Source organism: Anopheles nili, chromosome 3 (genome assembly GCF_943737925.1).
Source record: "Anopheles nili chromosome 3, idAnoNiliSN_F5_01, whole genome shotgun sequence".
NCBI lineage: Eukaryota > Metazoa > Arthropoda > Insecta > Diptera > Culicidae > Anopheles > Anopheles nili.
The window spans coordinates 48611042-48627739 of record NC_071292.1 but is presented as its reverse complement, the minus strand read 5'-3'; the positions used below and the strand labels follow the sequence as shown (position 1 = coordinate 48627739).

The window sequence follows — 16698 nt, the reverse complement described above, 5'->3', positions numbered from 1 at the left end:
CTCGAGAATGACGAAATGGGGGGGGGGAGACCAGACCCAGACTCCCGTTCTCTTCACTGCACGAAAGGACCAAGCGAGGGGTTGCATGGAAGGAAGAGGATCCACACCATCCGGATATCCGCAGTACCCGCAGCAGCAGCAGAAGCAAATAAATGTCCTCAGTTTCCCTGCATTTCGTGGCACTTTTGGGAACAAAACCGGTAAGGACACTGGCTATTTCAACTGCCTATATTCACAGCAACGGGGCCGCTGGGCGATGAAAAAATCTAACTTGTGTCTTGTATGTGAAAATCGATATCTTTGCGCGACGGTGAACGACACGCCGAAGTAAAACTAACTGCTCGAATGCAGCAAATGATGTTCGGAAAATTTTGACGTACTTCGGGCGTATTCGGAAAATTGGACAAACTTTGAGATTCGGAGAGAAACCCCGATGGAAAAATCCTCTCCCACACGGACACACACACGCGCGCGCACATATCAACGCACTCTCTCAAATTTGTCGTTTCACTTAACACACATTGGCGCTTTATCTCTATCGCTGGCTGTGGGCTAGGTGTGTCAAAAACAGAAAAGTGCGAAAAAAAATCAGCAACAAAATTGCGAGGGCAATTATCGATTTTTCTGCAACACCACCAAGAGTTTGTCCGCCACTGTCGGGCGGGGATTTCCGATGAACTAATGCACTTTGGGGTTTTGCTTGGGCGAACCTTAGTCCGGTAGTAAACAGGAGAAGCACCGAATTAGTCACCAGAAATGGTGAAGACGAATGGAAAATGATAATCGACGCGGGCAATCAAATTCCTTCAGAGGCAAGCGGGTAACAGTTTGGCAGAACAGGCGATACACTTATTGCACTATTTATCACCTTTAGTATGCGGAAAATGAAAAGAACAAACTCACTGCAGTAAAAACCCAACCGATCTGCGGGCACACGGCAATCGAATGAAAATTGCGAGCACGAGAGAAAGACTGAAAAGATGTCACTCATACGCAGGCATTCGGAAACGCTCACGATTCCGGTTCTTTCGAAATGTCAAACCTATGTTCGACATTTTTTCGCAAGTGGTCTAATTTTATACCAATTCAAATGCTCATAGAGACGTTTTTCTTTGTCACAAATCACAATCATCATACCTCGATGAAACATCAGGATACGCTAAGCGGTAATAATTCTAAAACAACTATTTCATAAGTCTGTCCATAAAGTCAGCCCAACCCGTCAGTAAACCCGCCGCCTGCTGAATAGTGCTTCTCTTTCATTTTAATTCAATCTGCTGCTGTAGATTTTTGATTGTTTTTAAAAAGACTGAGCTTGTGAGATTCATTCGCCTCTGTTGCTGTAGATGCATACCGCGCATATAAAAAAACACGTCGACGAAAGGAACAAAACGTTTTGTTTTTACTTCCTGTTGCACTTTATTTTCTTTTAATTCACTTTTTTTTTGCTTTTCTCATTCTCAGACCGGGTATAAGGTAGTTTGTAATACTACGACACTGGATCAATGCAACACAACATACAAATTACTGAAAACTAATCCGTCTTTAACCGATTTCTATTGAAAAATAAATGTTTAAGATACATCATACTGTTGCTGCTGGAATTTACAATCCATGCTTCAACACCCAGCTCGCCATTATACGATTAACTAAAGCATAGGATACTTCAACGTTGCATCTTATGGGCACTTAATCGATGATAATTGAACAAACCACGTATTGATGAAACGAAACGATTTCTCAATCGCAAAAAAAAACTATCCTGTAAACTTTACGATTGTGGAATCTTGCGTGAGCTCTGTATTTTCTTTTTCTAATATATCGCCCTAATCCTTTCATCGATACAGTAACACTATAATTAAAGGAAACTCAAACATTCCTGCTGTCTGCAAATACACCTAAACGCAAAATGATGCTAAACTTACCGTTGTTTTCCATCCAACCCCCACGGTTAGAGACGAGCCTTCACACAACAAATAAGATCTTTATGTTTCAATTCTGCCTGTAGCTATCGCCTTTTTTAAATAGTGCCAAATAATCCAAACGCTGCTGGTAAGTATGATTCCTCTGTATTACATTGTGTTGTTTATCTCTCTGTTCATCCTTTATAATCCTCAATATCAATAGAGGTCTTCTATATGGTATTTAAACTGAAATAATTTTATACGTTCTCATGTTACGCCTACCACCCTGATGTGTTTTAGATGTAGTTCGCGAACCGTTTTAAGATTACTTGCGCTCAGTAGTTTATCTTTCTTTTCGTTTGCAAACATAGTTCGATTGAACTGTCGTTTCTCTCTTATTCATACAATGCCAAGTAAAAAAAAAGAAAAACACAAAACCGAGAGTAAACACGAAATCTGCCGGCGTCCATCTAAAGCTGCTTACAAATCCTCATCTTCATCTGGCAGGGCTGTAGCTTGTGCTTCTTCCAAATCTTTTTCAATTTGAACCTGCCAATCCTTGTCCATTTTAACCTCCGGTGGTAGCAGGGCGGGCATAGCAACAAACTCGAGGTTAGGATCACCGACAAGTTTGCGGGCCAACCACAAGAATGGCTTTTCAAAGTTGTAATTGGACTTAGCGGAGATGTCATAGTACTGAAAACGAAGCAATTGCATCATATTATTCGTTCATTCTGAGACACGAAATTTCGTCTATTATCATACCTGTAAATTCTTCTTCCGATGAAACACGATGGACTTTGCTTTGACTTTACGATCCTTGATGTCGACTTTGTTGCCACACAGAACAATTGGAATATTTTCACAGACTCGCACCAAATCACGATGCCAGTTGGGAACGTTTTTGTAGGTAACTCGTGACGTTACGTCAAACATTATAATGGCACACTGTCCCTGGATGTAATAACCATCACGTAGCCCACCGAATTTTTCCTGTCCAGCCGTATCCCAGACGTTAAATCGGATTGCGCCACGGTTCGTATGGAACACCAGCGGGTGCACCTCGACACCGAGAGTTGCGACGTATTTCTTCTCGAACTCACCCGTCATGTGCCGTTTGACGAATGTTGTTTTACCGGTACCACCATCGCCTACTAGCACACACTTAAAAGAGGGCATATCCGCCATTGTCGTTTATTACTTTTGTGATCACACAAAATTGCAAGGAACAAACGATAGGTAAGGGAAGTATGGCTCGATGCACCGGCTGTGTAAGTTTTCCACACACGCGTACACAGCAGTTGAACAGCGTTGAATTCTGTTAGTTTTGCTCTACACAGTGCACAACTGCACCAGCTATGTTTTCGGTCCTCTTAGATGCTGTAGCTTCATTTGTAAAAGAACATGAAAAAAGAGGAGAAAAAAATATACCATTAGTGTTACTGACGCAAGGCATAACCTCAAACTTGAGTCTCTCCTGTCTATAATATCGCAGCGTATCAATTGTTTAATTTAGTTTGTGAATAATAAAAATCAATTAGTCGTTAAAGTCGCATTAGCAAAATTAACTTTGAATGGAATTTTTCTTTGGAGACATTTATCTTTAACTATGCGATCCGAGAACATGAAAACAACCGCGCCGCATTGTAATAATAGCTCGAGAAACTTCCTTTCAGTGACAGGAGGGCGCCACAGAAGAAACAAAACCTACTTGTTTTTACTTATTGTTACTCTCATTTTTTGTGTATACGAGAAACGACGCTATGCGATCATTAGGCTATAAATATTGTGTTCGCGATCGTGACTAAAACTCCCTTCTATAGTGTCACGGTTCGAAAAGCCGTAATGGAAATGCAGCAAACAAATCGATGTTCTTTCGAGCGTCGTTAGGACTTTTTCCTGCGTTGGTATGGGGAATTAGATTTGCGTCGTATGCTGTCTACTATGAAATATACCCTGTTAAGTGAAAATCGGGTCACTGTTAGCAAATCCTATGCAAAACTTTTAGCATTGACTTTTATGGTTAAAGCCAAAATGCGAATTTTTGAAACAAGCGGATGTACCGACAAACCATGGCGCTGGTGCTGTCAAAATTAACGGCACGCTACTATTCCTACGCCAAAATCCCCAAGACACCGCCGCTTACTCTTGCCCTTTTGCGGGGGCTCGCAAAAAGAACCAAAGGTGATGACGATAGTGTCGATTTCATCTTCCACACGACACTCTATCACATGCACGCTCTTGCAAGCAAGAACGTAAAAGAAATTGGAACATCAATTATCTTTTCACTTTTGCCTGCTGCTGTTGCTGCGAATGCCGTGCATTTCCCGACGCTCAAGCCGCCGGCAGTTGCGGAGAAAAGCTTCACTTAGACAAAAAACCATGATGGCACTCTCGGTATTATTCAACTGCTGCAGTACTTCGTGGCAAAATATGTGACGCAGTATTACGATGCCGTATTGCTATAGACGCATCACAAATTTTTCACATTTTCGTAGTACTTACAGCGAGAACGTACTTGATCACACGATGAAAAACTCACAAAATGACTCGCGGTCTAGGTTAGCGCAAAGGGGACGAATGATACCGGATTGAGGCGCGAAATTTCAGACTATGCCGCGCCGGTTGTCTCGTTTTTACCTAAGCCCGCTATGACATGTCAAGCAAGAAAAAGAAAGAGATCTTATTAAGCGGAAGCTATGCAAGAAAATTTCCCTATTCAAGATAATTCTAACTGACCATTGCCGGTTTCATATCACTGCTCAAAAAATCAAATTTAAAACTTCGTTTTTTAAAACCGTTATTTTATTTCAACAGCCGCTTTTAGAAAACATAGATTTCTTTAATTAAAAGCAATGTGCTTCAAATGTTTTCAATTTTTTGTTACTGCAAATAGTGCAACATTTCATACATGATGAAAAATCACAAGGGGTAAACAGTTTTCGTTTAACCCACAAAGTTCAGCGGTGAAGATTTTCTGTTATCAGCGGGATTGTCATGCAATCTTAATGTATGCAAACATAGATCACCATAATTGCTGTGATAATACAGGGACTAAGGTTGCGGTCCAATTTACACAGTTTCCGATGATATATTAAAACAACTTGAGCAGGAGTTCATCTATCTGCGACTGTGGCAATCATGAATAACTTCAATTTTACTGGGTTAATGGCACCGGTGTTTACACCATATTTCGAACAAAAGTAACGTATAAATTTAATCACATATGGACATATAATATATTGAATTTTTCTACATTTTTCTACATCCTAGCGGAAAAGTGAACATTGATGTAATCGAATCATATGTGCAGCTACTAGTGGCTAACAAAGTTCGTGGAATCCTCGTTAATGGAACCACGGGTGAAGGAATGCTGTTAAGCACCGCTGAACGAATGCTAGTAACGGAAGTTTGGCACGAAGCGTGCAAAAAACATGCAATAACGATGATGGTTCAGATTGGAGGAGCTCCGTATCCGGATGTTGTGCAACTAGCTAAGCATGCATCAAAGATTGGAGTAGATGCCGTTTTATGTCTTCCAGAACTATACTTTAAACCTAAAACAAGCGAGCAGCTTGTGCGCTATTTGAAAGGGATAGCCGCTCATTGCCGCACAACACCCTTCTTTTACTACCATATTCCAATGTTCACAGATGTCAACAGTAAGTTATGGAACGAGACAATGAGTTTGGTGTTATTTATACATGTTGTTTTGCTTTATTTCACTTATTACAGTTTTTATGCCATCGTTCATGGATATGGCAGAAAAAGAGATAGATAACTTTCGAGGCATTAAGTACACAAATGGTAATCTTGAGGAGGGAAGTGCCTGTTTGAAGGAAGGGCGCATCGTATTCTTGGGTGCGGATACAATACTTTGTGCCGGAATTGCTGCCGGTTTCGAAAGTTTCATTTTAACGACAATTAATATTTATCCGGAAACTCTTCATGAAATCATTGAAGCCATGAACCACGGGGGGAAGCTTACAGAAGCTAGAGCTAAACAACAAACCCTGAACAAAACCATCGCATCCATATTATCGTCATACGGTGGCGATTGGGTACCGGCAATGAAGAAAGCTTTCACAAAACGGTTCCCTTCCATTGAGATTGGTCAAACTCGTCCGCCGTTGAACATGTGAGCGTGTTTTATTTGTTTGATGTTTTAAATTCGATGAAAACTGAAATACATGAAAAGTACCTATACGGTCAATGACTATCCATAAATTGAAGATCAGAAACAAGCAATATCGTTTGAGGCAGAGGTCTTGGTTGAGGAGATAGCACTGTTAACACCTGTTTGTCCATGTTGACATTCGTCACGCAGATGAAACCAGCCACGTTTGTTTGTATCACATTCTCGTCGGTGGTTTCGGCAAAACTGACCGCTAGTATGTGATGCAACAGCTGAGGCCCAGGCTGAACGGCCACTAATTTGGTATAGTTGTCTTCCGCCTTCATTCCTAATGGTAAACACGAGTCCGGTAACGGTGGAGAGCCAACTTTGAAAATTTTTATATCCGAAAACTTAACATCAAAGCTGTGGGGAAAGAGTGGCATTTTTGATCCGTAAAAGTATTCCTTTATACGCTGGTCTCTAGCTTCGGTGCGTTGTGATTTGGTGCGCTCTACAACACCCCCACTTTTCGGCAGTAATACCACCTGGACAGATGGAGTGCGCTTAACATCTCGTAGCAATTCATTATACAGGCGCTCCTGATCCAGTACAAATATAGCGCTTACTTGGAATGTTGCCACAGTGTGCAGAATATGCGAGTATCCTGATCCTTTAACCCAACCGCAGGTATTGATAATCATTCCAGATGATTTAGCTTTTTTGTTCGCTTCCAACCGTTCCAGAGTTGTTTCGGCGAGCTTGGAGATGAGCACATCGTAGAACGTACTATTGCAGGATGGTGTGCTATGGCCATAATGATAAACGAGAGGGGCCTGCTGTGAGAATCCATCAGCTACGGGTGCTGGCCGTTCTACTAGGAGGGCGCCGATCGTACCAGGAATGGCTATACCTCCCTGACCTACGTCCAAATCCACATATATGGGTCGACGACCCAGGCGTACAGCGTAGTTCAGCAATATACGACAGAGCGTGGTTTTGCCAACATCTGTTGGTCCAACTACCATTACTATTGGCCCATGACTATCCTCTTGTTCGGCTTTGTTTCGCAAATACTCGAGGGCAGAATTGGCATTCAAATACATAACCATAGGGGTTTCTTTTGCGACATATGCCACATCCGGTTTACCTCGGAGCTCGATCGTACAGCCATGATGCGTAAAAATCGCTACCTTTGCACCATTTACGAATTCGTATGGTTTTTTAATCACCAACTCCGTACCAAACAATTCTGCATGTCCATTCACTAGCTAGAAAAGTAGAAAATGAAAAGTAAATAATGCACGGATGCAAAGAAAACGCATTTGGTTCGTGGACACAGCGACGCCGAACCAGTCACTTATACTTACAACAACTGTGACCTTCTCATTTTTGTTCTCTATTTCAAAACGGAGCTCAGAGTCTGCTTCAAGTTTGTAATCGGTTTTTTGTATTGTTTTATCTTCTGACATGTTTGCCTCGTTATTGTTACAAAATACGCATTGAAATAAACAGTAAACTTTAAAGCTTGTATCTGTATTTTTTGTCCTGCACCCTACTGCAGTTTAATCCGCGACTAGGAATATCATTCAATTTTAATTGTTTACAAAAACACCGCCCATAAATATCCGTGAGAGATATGTACGAAACATCAACTTTACGGCAGATGCGTCACATGTCGAACGGGCTGTCATGGGCTGCTCGGTTTGTTGTGAAGCGCGGTTTGTTGACGAGCAAGCGCGGCAACGCGAAGGCTTGGTACACACAGCACATAAAGGTACGGCTGGACTTTTAAGCTGAAAAATGGAAACCACCAAGTTTTTAAGAATTGATTAGCTTACTATTATGAGCAGAACGAAGAATTATGCTCCAGTAAACCTACCAACGAAAAAAAAGGCAATCACGGGTAATTTTTGTCAAGTATGGGTAAAACTAATGATGAATTAAGCGGTTACGAATTCATATCCAATACATTTCTCGTGTTCATAAGAATTTGAACTGAGCCAGCCTTTTCTACTCTCAAGTTTTCCTTCCCTTAGCCCATTTCCCGGTATTCTTGTTACTTGCTTAGAAGATAATTGTGGACATTCACTTGTAATGTTGCTTTATGAATTAAATATGAAATTAAATTGATCTTGCTATTTTCTTAAGGATTTGGGAGCGCTGAATGTCAAGTTATATAATACATAGAAACATAAACATAAGCAGAAATATGTTGACAACGGTTTATTTGTTTTGTTGAATTTCTCGTATAGTTGTAAATTATGTTTGCGACAGGTTTTCGCAGGCTTTTTCCACTGCGATTGAAACCAGTGTTTAGTTTGCCTTTAGCAAAACTTCATACAGATGGTGGCATTGGATCAGAAAGCAGGCCCAAAGCTGAGGTGAAGGATGCGGATACTATTTTCGATAAAATCATTAAAAAACAAATTCCAGCCGATGTGATTTATGAAGATGAAAAATGCATCGCTTTCAACGATATATCACCACAGGCGCCGGTTCATTTTCTTGTGATTCCTAAACATAAGATTGCAAAACTAGAAAACAGCGTACCGTCTGATGTAGAGGTAAAAAGAATTTTTAAATTGTGCTTCAGAGCGTTTGCATTTGACTAATGTTTCTTTTTATTTCAGATTCTAGGACATTTGTTGCATGTAGCAGGACAGCTTGGAAAATCGAAAGCCCCCAAAGGATTTCGTTTGGTTATTAACAATGGAGATCACGGATGCCAAACAGTGTACCATATCCATCTGCATGTGATTGGTGGCCGCCAATTAGGTTGGCCTCCTGGATAGACTAAAAGTGACCCGAGCCCTAACGCAATTGATGTTTACATTAAATGATTTCCTATATATCATGCAGGTAGTTGATAATGCAACGCAATAAATTTTGAATTTGCAAAACCACACAGCATAGCTTCATAGTCCTGTGACATTTCAAAGCAAAATTGAATGTCCATATGTTTTTATTAATGGATCTGTCAGATGCTTACAGAACAAAACAACATCAAAACATATCGAAATTGTTTTGATAATTTGTTCACCCCCTTAAACTTTGCAAAAGGGTAATGTAATTTGGTTTGATGGAGTTAGGGAGCATTTTGCTATTTATTTTGTTTTTCTTCCATAGGAGAAAATGTGTGATCTATCAAAAGATATGGTTAATGTTGTTTCGACTGACGCTGGCGCTTCAGCCAGCGGAACCAAGTTAGACAGTGTGGAAAATCCGCTAAGTTCTGTTATTGGTGATCCTTTTGGTTCAACCGATGTCCGGAATAAAATACGAAGCCGATCAACAATTGATCAGCGTCATCGACGATTACACCAGCAGCAACGATCATCGCCGTACATAAAATGCCGTCCTTCGGCACTGCTTACATCACGATTTCTAGAAGCCGTTTCACATAACAACACTGAAAAAGTGAGGGAAATGATTCAACAAGGAATGTCGCCAAACACGTACGAGAGTTATTTCAACCGTTCGGCTTTGCACATTGCTTGCAGCCGAGGATTTCGAGATATTGTTCAGTTGTTGCTCGAGAATGGTGCCAAACCCAACATACGAGACAAAAATTTGAACACACCGCTCCATTTGGCAGCAAGCACAGAATGCGTTGACGTGGTACAGATGCTGCTGGATTATGGCACCAATGTGCTGTTACGGGATTCTAATGGGCTTTTAGCGTTAGACTTTTCCATCGGTAAATTGCGACTTTCGGAACGGATCATATCAAAGATGGCCAAACTATCGCAGAGCGATATACACAAACACCGCCAGAAAACGGCTGATGTATGTGACCGAATCTTTGCGGCGTTTAAAATTCAGATGATGGGATGCAGCGGCGATCAGGAGGAACAACTGGAGGCAGCTTTGAACGATTTCTCCGAACAACTCGAGAGGGTGCGTAAAAAGGAAATCAACTTAGACGCGATTGTAGACCAAATCAACAATCTAAAAGTGAAAAACGAAATCGACAGTGACGTGAATTCGTTACTTTCCACACTACAAACGTTTTCACTTTAATCATAGATATTTGCTTTTCTTTAAGCATAAGTGTCATAACGGTTTCATCATGCAGTTGCATTCCTTTCTCAGTTCGTTTAAGCTAAGTGGATTAATCGTACTATTACAACATCCTAATAATTATAATTTAAATGAACACATATAGCAAGTGTGGATATATTTATTTCATACGTTTCTTTGTTGTAAATAATACATTTTAAGCGAAATATATTTCCTTTGTATATTGCCTTATCGTTTATTTCGCATGCTTATGACTTCGTTCATTTTGTTCGCCCCGCTTTCGTTTATTTAGAGGATTTCTAGGGTCGTAAACGTCGTACCAATCGTCACCCTTCGTGGCCGCATCTTTTGCCAGAATGGGATCGTCTTGCTTATTGAACTCTAGGCGATGTGCCAACCACTTGTCTCCGCGAATCTCTTCGTCTTCATCGACTGCTGCATCGTTCGATCCGCCGGGGTGAACTTCGTTCTGACTGTCGTAAGCAGATCGAAGCTTGGATTTGAACTTTTGCAACAGCTCCATCGTATGGCTTTCCCTAGAGTTTCCTTTTTTAGGAAGTTGGCTTATTTTTTGCGAATATTGTTGCTGTACCTTTATTACTTCCTCCATGGCTTCCTTTCGAGCCGTGGGATTCGTGCGTTTGACTGTTTGGTGTTGTTTGTCCGTTAGCTCTTTAGCCCGTCGTTTGTCCGTATGATAGTCTTTTTTTAGCTTGTTTATTTCCTCCCGTATTCGCTCGGCCTGTTCTCGTTTCGATTTCTTATTCCCACTATCCAATCCATCATCCGAATCAGATTCGGATTCCACTGGTTCGATCTTAGGTCGCTTGCTGGCTGATTTACGCGTCAGCTTTTCCCGAACATTTTTTCTTAGTGCATCATTTTGGGATGTTGAGGAGCCTTTTTTATGTTCGTTATCCTCATTGTCCGTTTCCGCAGATTCTTCAGTACCGCTCTCTGGCATGGTCTGCGGTTTAGCAACTCCTGCAAGATGATTGGTTGACGATGTTTCCTTACTAAGATTTGGATCATCTAAAACATCGTGGGAGGATTTGCCACGCCCCGATGTAGTAACAAACACTTTTGTTTGCATCTCCTCTTCCTCTGCTTCATCTCCAAACGATAGGAGGCCAAAATTTTTAACGCCCTTTTCTTTTTTCCTTTTCGATGTACTTCGGTTATCATCGGACTTTGATTTATGTCCATCCTTTGTCAATTGCCTTGGTACAATATCGTCGAACGGATTACTGAGCACCTCTGTCTTGATTATGCGATGAGCGTAGTGTGGTCTTTCGTTTTCAAAAATTTCACCTTCTTCCAGCTTCAACATGTTGTAAATCGTTTCTCCTGCCACCTTTCCGAATAGTGTGTTTTGATTTTGTAGCTCTGGGGTGGGCCCCAAAGTGAAGAAAAACTGTGAGCCGTTATCATTTTTGCCCGAGTTGGCCATTCCAACCAAACCGCGGCGTACGTAACGTAATCGGGAATGAAATTCATCCTTAAACGGACGCCCAAATACCGATTCACCACCCGTTCCATCCTCGTTAGGATCTCCACCTTGTGCTATGAATCCCTTAACGATACGATGAAATTTCGTCCCGTTGTAGTATCCTTCCATGCACAGTTGAATAAAGTTTCGGCACGCCAACGGGCATTCTTTTGACCATAGTTCTATATCGATATCTCCTACAGATGTTACCAGAAGAACCTGAAGTGGGGTACAAAATACGTTATGATATTTAGGATGATAAACAATGTTTTTCGTTCAAGGAACTGCGTACCTTCCCGGAGGTTGGGGGTTCTTGTATATAAATGTTGCTCATTCTCACTAAAGGGCTGTGTAACACATGAAACAGTAGTAGGATAATAAATTCAATCAAACTAATAGTTTGAACTATTTTGTTTTCGATGTTGCGACAGTAGTATGACGTTTACGAAAATAGCTACAATGGATTGTCAAACGGACACGAGTAAATAAGTGGCAACAGTGCTTAAAACGTTTTTTCTTAAAGTTGGCTGTGTTTTACGAAATCCCGGTTCTAAACGCAGTCTTGGGGAGTCTGTACAAACTTACAAAATTTGTCCCGCATCTACATTGACCTTTTAAAATCACGCTGTAACTGTATAGAGTCCATTAATACTCTTGAAGTTTACCTGCAACATATTAACCCACAAACACGGTTCGCCGGTTCCTGCTCCTTTTCATTAGCTTAATATGTCGGAAGCAAAGAAAATCAAACTCTATTCACCGAACAAGGCACATGACAAAGGATCCAAACATGGCAAAAATAGTAAGCGGAATTATTACGCAAACCCGAAACAAGGCGGCTCTGGAGAGCAATCGAACAGGGAACATTTTATGAAACCGGGTCACCGTGGTTTCTTGATAACTTGTAACGGCCATGTGCGTGATTGTGTCCGGGACTCGTACCGCATCCTCAACGAATATGCTGACGAAATGGGCTATGGTGCTACAACCAAAACCGATGAGGAAAAGCCTGCAACCGTAAGCGACGAGGAAGAGGACATTTCAATTCAATTGCAAAAGGAAGCAAAGGAAGCCGCAAGAAAAGATAAAAGTTTCCGCTTTCAGAATGTGCAAAGCGGTGCCATGAATTGCCTCTTTATCGCTACAACATTACCTGACCCAAACGAGATTGCATACAAGCTGATGAAGGAGCTAGCAGCAACCAAGAAGCATAAATCTCGCTTCATTCTACGCATGCTGCCAATCGAGGCAGTATGCCGAGCGAACATTAAGGACATTATGGATTCCGTGGGAACGCTTTGTGACCGGTATTTTTTGAAAGAACCCAAGACCTATGCAATAATTTTTAATCGTCGGTTAAATAACGACCTCTCACGCAATGACGTTATCCAGGAACTTGCCGATCTCATCACGGCAAAAAACGCGGGAAACAAGGCGAATCTTAAAAATCCGGATCTAGCGGTTATAGTGGAGGTAATCAAAGGACTGTGCTGCATCGGGGTGTTGCGTGAATATTATCAACTGCGAAAATATAATGTTGTTGAAATTACGAGTCAAGAGGCGAACATATCTAACAATGTGACTACGGCGAATGAAAAATCTAACACTTCCCAGGAAGCCAACGAGGAGACTTCAAATACTTTATTGAACTGAAACTTAAACTATAACTTTAAATAAACACAAGCTGTATTAGAACATGTTAGAAATTAAAAAAAATATTTCATACTATTCATATGAGCGCCGCGAATACTTCTCAATGCTTGGATCTTTTCTTTTGCTCTCCTGCACTTCGGTGCCCTTCGATGGCCAAGCTACATTTCGAATTGGTATTTTGTATCTCACTCAAGGGTGGAGCGCTGGGGGTGATGAAATTGCTGGAACGTTTTCGACTGGATGGTGGCGTTTTTGTAGGAGAGTATTGTGTCAAACATTCCACGTCGTTAAAGACCACCTGTGCGCCTCCGCCACATGTAGGAATGACGTCTCCTTTGTAAAGTTTCGTCTCAAGCTCGCCCTCCGTATCGGCATCCTGCGATATCAAACAATACTTGGTAGCCTTCTGCGTGATAACATCCTTGTCGGTCAGTTTGGTGACCGACTTTGAGTTTAAGTAATACGGTTGCAATATTGTGCCCAATGGTACAGGATTCGCGGCACGATGCTCAAGCCAACGCTCGCCAGTAGAGCGTGATCGTCGATGTCGACTATTTACCACAGCTGATCCAACGGGCTGCTGTAACAAATCACAAGAAATAGAAAATATAAACGTGAAGTTGTGTAGTTCTCTCGAAAGGATTGTGACGACGCCTAACGACACTTACCCTGGAAGCACGTGGTGTGGCGTACGCGCTAACCAACGATTTCACGTTTGATGTTGTCGATTCTGCTTTGTGGACGTCTTTGTCGGCACTCCTGGAACGGGTACCTCGTGGAATCGGAGTTCCTTGGCCTTGTATGATTTCAGAGACCAATCGCAGCCGTTCGTCCTTGTCACGCATTTCGTCCTGTAGCTTGTTTTTCTGCTCCATTAGCTTCAGCTCCAGTTCGCGGCTCATCTTTTCCGACTCGACCGCAAATTTGGACGTGAACTTTTTGCGTTGGCGTTCCTTTTCTAGTTCTTTTTGCGTTATCATTTGAGTCTTCTGATTTAGCTGCGTCTGCAGTTGTAGCAGGCGTTCTTCCAGCTGCCGGTTACGGCGGTTTAAATCATCGATCGAACTTTCGTACACGACGATTTTGCTTTCCATTGCGCCGATCTTCTGTTTGTTTTGCGTAAGGACGGCCCGGAACGATGTATTCTCCGTGCGAAGCAACAAATTTTCACTCTCTAGCTTGTGTAAATTCATGCGGAATCGATTTTGACGAGCATTAAAATCATCAACCAGCAATTTACGTTTCTGAATCCTTAACTCGAGTATCTCAGAGAGCTTTTGTACCAGCTCGCGACATTCCGGAGTACCTAGTTTCATCTCCGACAAGAATGGTTCCAGGCTGTATACTAAACCAAGATCGAAATCCATTCGATCTATGCCCGTGGTGGCGCCTTCTGCAGTAACAAATGCAGGCGAATGATGGGAATGCTTTTCAGCCATTTCATTCAGCGCCAGCTTAAACAGTTGATTCGCCTTACGACGGCCCGGAGTAAGCCCCAGGTTGTGATCTACCTTAGCCGGCGTGGGCCGAGCTATTTGCACATCCTGCGTCATTTCGGCAAATTTCATCACCTGTGCCGTCTCGTCATAGTCTTCCGCACGAGGATTAACGCACACTATCATTCGCACTTGGCCTTCCCCGTCAAAATAGTTCTTAAAAAGATGCGTAATTTTGGAATCACGATACGGTACTTTCTTCAGGCCACCGCCGGCCTGAAGGTGGTTTTCACGTAAAATTTCCAAGCACGTTCGCAAAGTCATCAGGCTGTTGTTAATGTTTCCAGCTTCCCGCAGCCGTTGTCCTGTGTTGCCTGTTCTGCTGGTACGCTCGCTGCCAGCCAAGTCCACCAGCGAGAGCTGGCTAACACTGATGGCATTGCGATCTTGTACCACGTTTTCGCCCTGCACGTCAACCGGTGCTTGCACTAAACGGATCGTGAAAACAGAATGCGAACGACTGGATTCCGCATTAAGTATGGTATGCCCCATGCGCTTTCGTTTTTGCCCAATTTGGAAGAGTTCTAGGGCCTCTTCAACAGACTTAACTTCGACCTCCGTTACGCCATGGACGAACATATTATGCTGCGCATCTTCCCGTACCATTTTGCTCTGAAGTGTCCTGTAAACCAAAATAATTAAATTAATACAGTAAAATGTCAGAGATAATTCGTATCAGTCTTACTTTTGAATGGTAGTTTCTTCAAGCAAATCGTAAACGCTGTTGTTGTACACTTCAACATAGTTTATGAAAACAGAGTAAATATTATCCTCTTCGATGCCACTGATTTCGGAGGGCTCTACGGAAGCCTGGGACGCAACTTCTTGGTCGAGGTCTTTTTTCCTTGTTGATTTCGTTAATTTTGCGTTCATTTCCGTTTGACGCTCCAGAAGTATCTCCGCTTCCGAGAGGATATCGAACCCGTTTAAACGATCAGGCTTGAAGGTGTACTTTTTAGCCTGATAATCGGCTATGGTGCGAAACAGAGCATCCAGGCACCGCGGCATTATGCCTCGATGTTGAAGATCGCCCGTCATGGTGTATGTTTTGCCGCTGCCAGTAACACCGTAGGTAAAGAGCAACCCATTGCGACCGCGTATCAACCCTTCCACTAACGGTTGTGCAACGGTCATGTAGACATCATGCTGACGTATTGTATCGCTAAAAACGCGTTTGAATATAAATTGCGTTTCTTTCAAATTGCCAACCTTATAGTTAATAGCAATCTCCGGAGGCGTCAGCACGATGGTATGGGGATCGGTAACGCGCAAACAGGTAAGATCGGATTCGCACGGCAAAGGCCGAACGCGGCAGTAAACTTGTACAGGATCTTTTACTAAGCTGTTTCCAGAATTTCCTCGACTTTTCATTACCGACCTTGGTGCTTGAACTTTCAGTGGAGTTTTTTGCCTCCTAAAACGTATAAAACAAAATAAATCATTGTGTGCATTGATCACCTATGGCATCCACTTACATTGTCTTCATTTTTCAAGCGTTGGTAACTTGGCTGAAGTCCGGAATAGATTTTTAGCATCAGAAATGAGATCCAATTTTGCACCGTTTAGAAGTTTTCCTTTGGATCTATGTTTAGTCCGATTTCAATTGAATCTTGAAGATATACGTTCTAGCAAATCTTTACGCACAAGTGCACGACTTTGTTCACGTCTTAGCGAAGAAGCTGGTTTTGTTGTTTGTTCTTTTCACTTCGTGAATTAAATTGCCCTATTTTAAGTTGGAGACACACGTGTACTCAACGTTATATCATGCACACTGCCTGTTTTTTTATATTTTCGCAAAATGAAACATTAACCGCTGGTAATAGAAATTAGAGAAACAAAATGATACACGAGAACCCGCCCGTTCTTTACCGTACAAACACTATGCGTGATACCCTGACGTATTATGCCCGTTGGATTTCAAATGATTCTTCTGTCAACTGTAGCCGTTGGAGAAGGATTGTCAGTTTTAATTATTTGCACGTTTTGACATACGTCAGTGGTGAATTTTTAAACTTTAGA

General features: G+C 42.0%; 7 protein-coding genes across 7 annotated transcripts; 3 read left to right on the top strand and 4 right to left on the bottom strand.

Moving 5' to 3' along the window:
• Positions 1-1538: 1538 nt before the first annotated feature.
• Positions 1539-4537, bottom strand: LOC128726318 (GTP-binding nuclear protein Ran). The gene is made up of 3 exons (XM_053820121.1): positions 4410-4537; positions 2670-3290; positions 1539-2600 (listed from the first exon to the last, which is right to left on the bottom strand). The coding sequence occupies exons 2-3, from the start codon at positions 3090-3092 to the stop codon at positions 2385-2387; spliced, it is 639 nt and encodes a 212-aa protein (XP_053676096.1). The 5' UTR covers positions 3093-3290; positions 4410-4537; the 3' UTR covers positions 1539-2384.
• A 508-nt stretch (positions 4538-5045) lies between these two features.
• On the top strand, positions 5046-6046 carry LOC128726317 (N-acetylneuraminate lyase B-like). Its single transcript, XM_053820120.1, has 3 exons — positions 5046-5107; positions 5178-5566; positions 5640-6046. The coding sequence occupies exons 1-3, from the start codon at positions 5046-5048 to the stop codon at positions 6044-6046; spliced, it is 858 nt and encodes a 285-aa protein (XP_053676095.1).
• Positions 6047-6113: 67 nt separating this feature from the next.
• Positions 6114-7490, bottom strand: LOC128726316 (protein CLP1 homolog). Its single transcript, XM_053820119.1, has 2 exons — positions 7389-7490; positions 6114-7289 (listed from the first exon to the last, which is right to left on the bottom strand). Exons 1-2 carry the CDS (start codon positions 7488-7490, stop codon positions 6114-6116), a joined length of 1278 nt encoding a protein of 425 aa, XP_053676094.1.
• Positions 7491-7940: 450 nt separating this feature from the next.
• On the top strand, positions 7941-10041 carry LOC128724489 (ankyrin repeat domain-containing protein 54-like). The gene is made up of 4 exons (XM_053818213.1): positions 7941-7944; positions 8365-8585; positions 8652-8774; positions 9148-10041. Exons 1-4 carry the CDS (start codon positions 7941-7943, stop codon positions 10039-10041), a joined length of 1242 nt encoding a protein of 413 aa, XP_053674188.1.
• A 235-nt stretch (positions 10042-10276) lies between these two features.
• Positions 10277-11864, bottom strand: LOC128725938 (spliceosome-associated protein CWC27 homolog). The gene is made up of 2 exons (XM_053819712.1): positions 11823-11864; positions 10277-11749 (listed from the first exon to the last, which is right to left on the bottom strand). Exons 1-2 carry the CDS (start codon positions 11862-11864, stop codon positions 10277-10279), a joined length of 1515 nt encoding a protein of 504 aa, XP_053675687.1.
• A 392-nt stretch (positions 11865-12256) lies between these two features.
• LOC128724488 (THUMP domain-containing protein 1 homolog) lies at positions 12257-13183 on the top strand. The gene has a single exon (XM_053818212.1). The coding sequence runs from the start codon at positions 12257-12259 to the stop codon at positions 13181-13183; it is 927 nt and encodes a 308-aa protein (XP_053674187.1).
• A 100-nt stretch (positions 13184-13283) lies between these two features.
• Positions 13284-16165, bottom strand: LOC128725672 (kinesin-like protein KIF23). Its single transcript, XM_053819433.1, has 4 exons — positions 16155-16165; positions 15365-16093; positions 13852-15301; positions 13284-13760 (listed from the first exon to the last, which is right to left on the bottom strand). The coding sequence occupies exons 1-4, from the start codon at positions 16163-16165 to the stop codon at positions 13284-13286; spliced, it is 2667 nt and encodes an 888-aa protein (XP_053675408.1).
• Between the last annotated feature and the right edge of the window lie 533 nt (positions 16166-16698).

What these genes read in the sequence shown, in the direction of transcription:
- LOC128724489 (XM_053818213.1), top strand. An exon ending in GCGTACCGTCTGATGTAGAG is followed by an intron (nt 8,586 to 8,651) that starts GTAAAAAGAATT and finishes TTTTTATTTCAG; the next exon opens with ATTCTAGGACATTTGTTGCA. An exon ending in TGTACCATATCCATCTGCAT is followed by an intron (nt 8,775 to 9,147) that starts GTGATTGGTGGC and finishes TTTCTTCCATAG; the next exon opens with GAGAAAATGTGTGATCTATC.
- LOC128726317 (XM_053820120.1), top strand. Translation starts at nt 5,046, where the DNA reads ATGAATAACTTCAATTTTACTGGGTTAATGGCACCGGTGTTTACACCA. An exon ending in ACACCATATTTCGAACAAAA is followed by an intron (nt 5,108 to 5,177) that starts GTAACGTATAAA and finishes TCTACATCCTAG; the next exon opens with CGGAAAAGTGAACATTGATG. An exon ending in AATGTTCACAGATGTCAACA is followed by an intron (nt 5,567 to 5,639) that starts GTAAGTTATGGA and finishes CACTTATTACAG; the next exon opens with TTTTTATGCCATCGTTCATG.
- LOC128726318 (XM_053820121.1), bottom strand. Translation starts at nt 3,092, where the DNA reads ATGGCGGATATGCCCTCTTTTAAGTGTGTGCTAGTAGGCGATGGTGGT. An exon ending in ATCGGAAGAAGAATTTACAG is followed by an intron (nt 2,601 to 2,669) that starts GTATGATAATAG and finishes CTTCGTTTTCAG; the next exon opens with TACTATGACATCTCCGCTAA.
- LOC128726316 (XM_053820119.1), bottom strand. Translation starts at nt 7,490, where the DNA reads ATGTCAGAAGATAAAACAATACAAAAAACCGATTACAAACTTGAAGCA. An exon ending in ATGAGAAGGTCACAGTTGTT is followed by an intron (nt 7,290 to 7,388) that starts GTAAGTATAAGT and finishes CTACTTTTCTAG; the next exon opens with CTAGTGAATGGACATGCAGA.
- LOC128725938 (XM_053819712.1), bottom strand. Translation starts at nt 11,864, where the DNA reads ATGAGCAACATTTATATACAAGAACCCCCAACCTCCGGGAAG. An exon ending in AACCCCCAACCTCCGGGAAG is followed by an intron (nt 11,750 to 11,822) that starts GTACGCAGTTCC and finishes ACCCCACTTCAG; the next exon opens with GTTCTTCTGGTAACATCTGT.
- LOC128724488 (XM_053818212.1), top strand. Translation starts at nt 12,257, where the DNA reads ATGTCGGAAGCAAAGAAAATCAAACTCTATTCACCGAACAAGGCACAT.
- LOC128725672 (XM_053819433.1), bottom strand. An exon ending in GAAGAAACTACCATTCAAAA is followed by an intron (nt 15,302 to 15,364) that starts GTAAGACTGATA and finishes TTTGGTTTACAG; the next exon opens with GACACTTCAGAGCAAAATGG. An exon ending in CCACACCACGTGCTTCCAGG is followed by an intron (nt 13,761 to 13,851) that starts GTAAGTGTCGTT and finishes TTGTTACAGCAG; the next exon opens with CCCGTTGGATCAGCTGTGGT.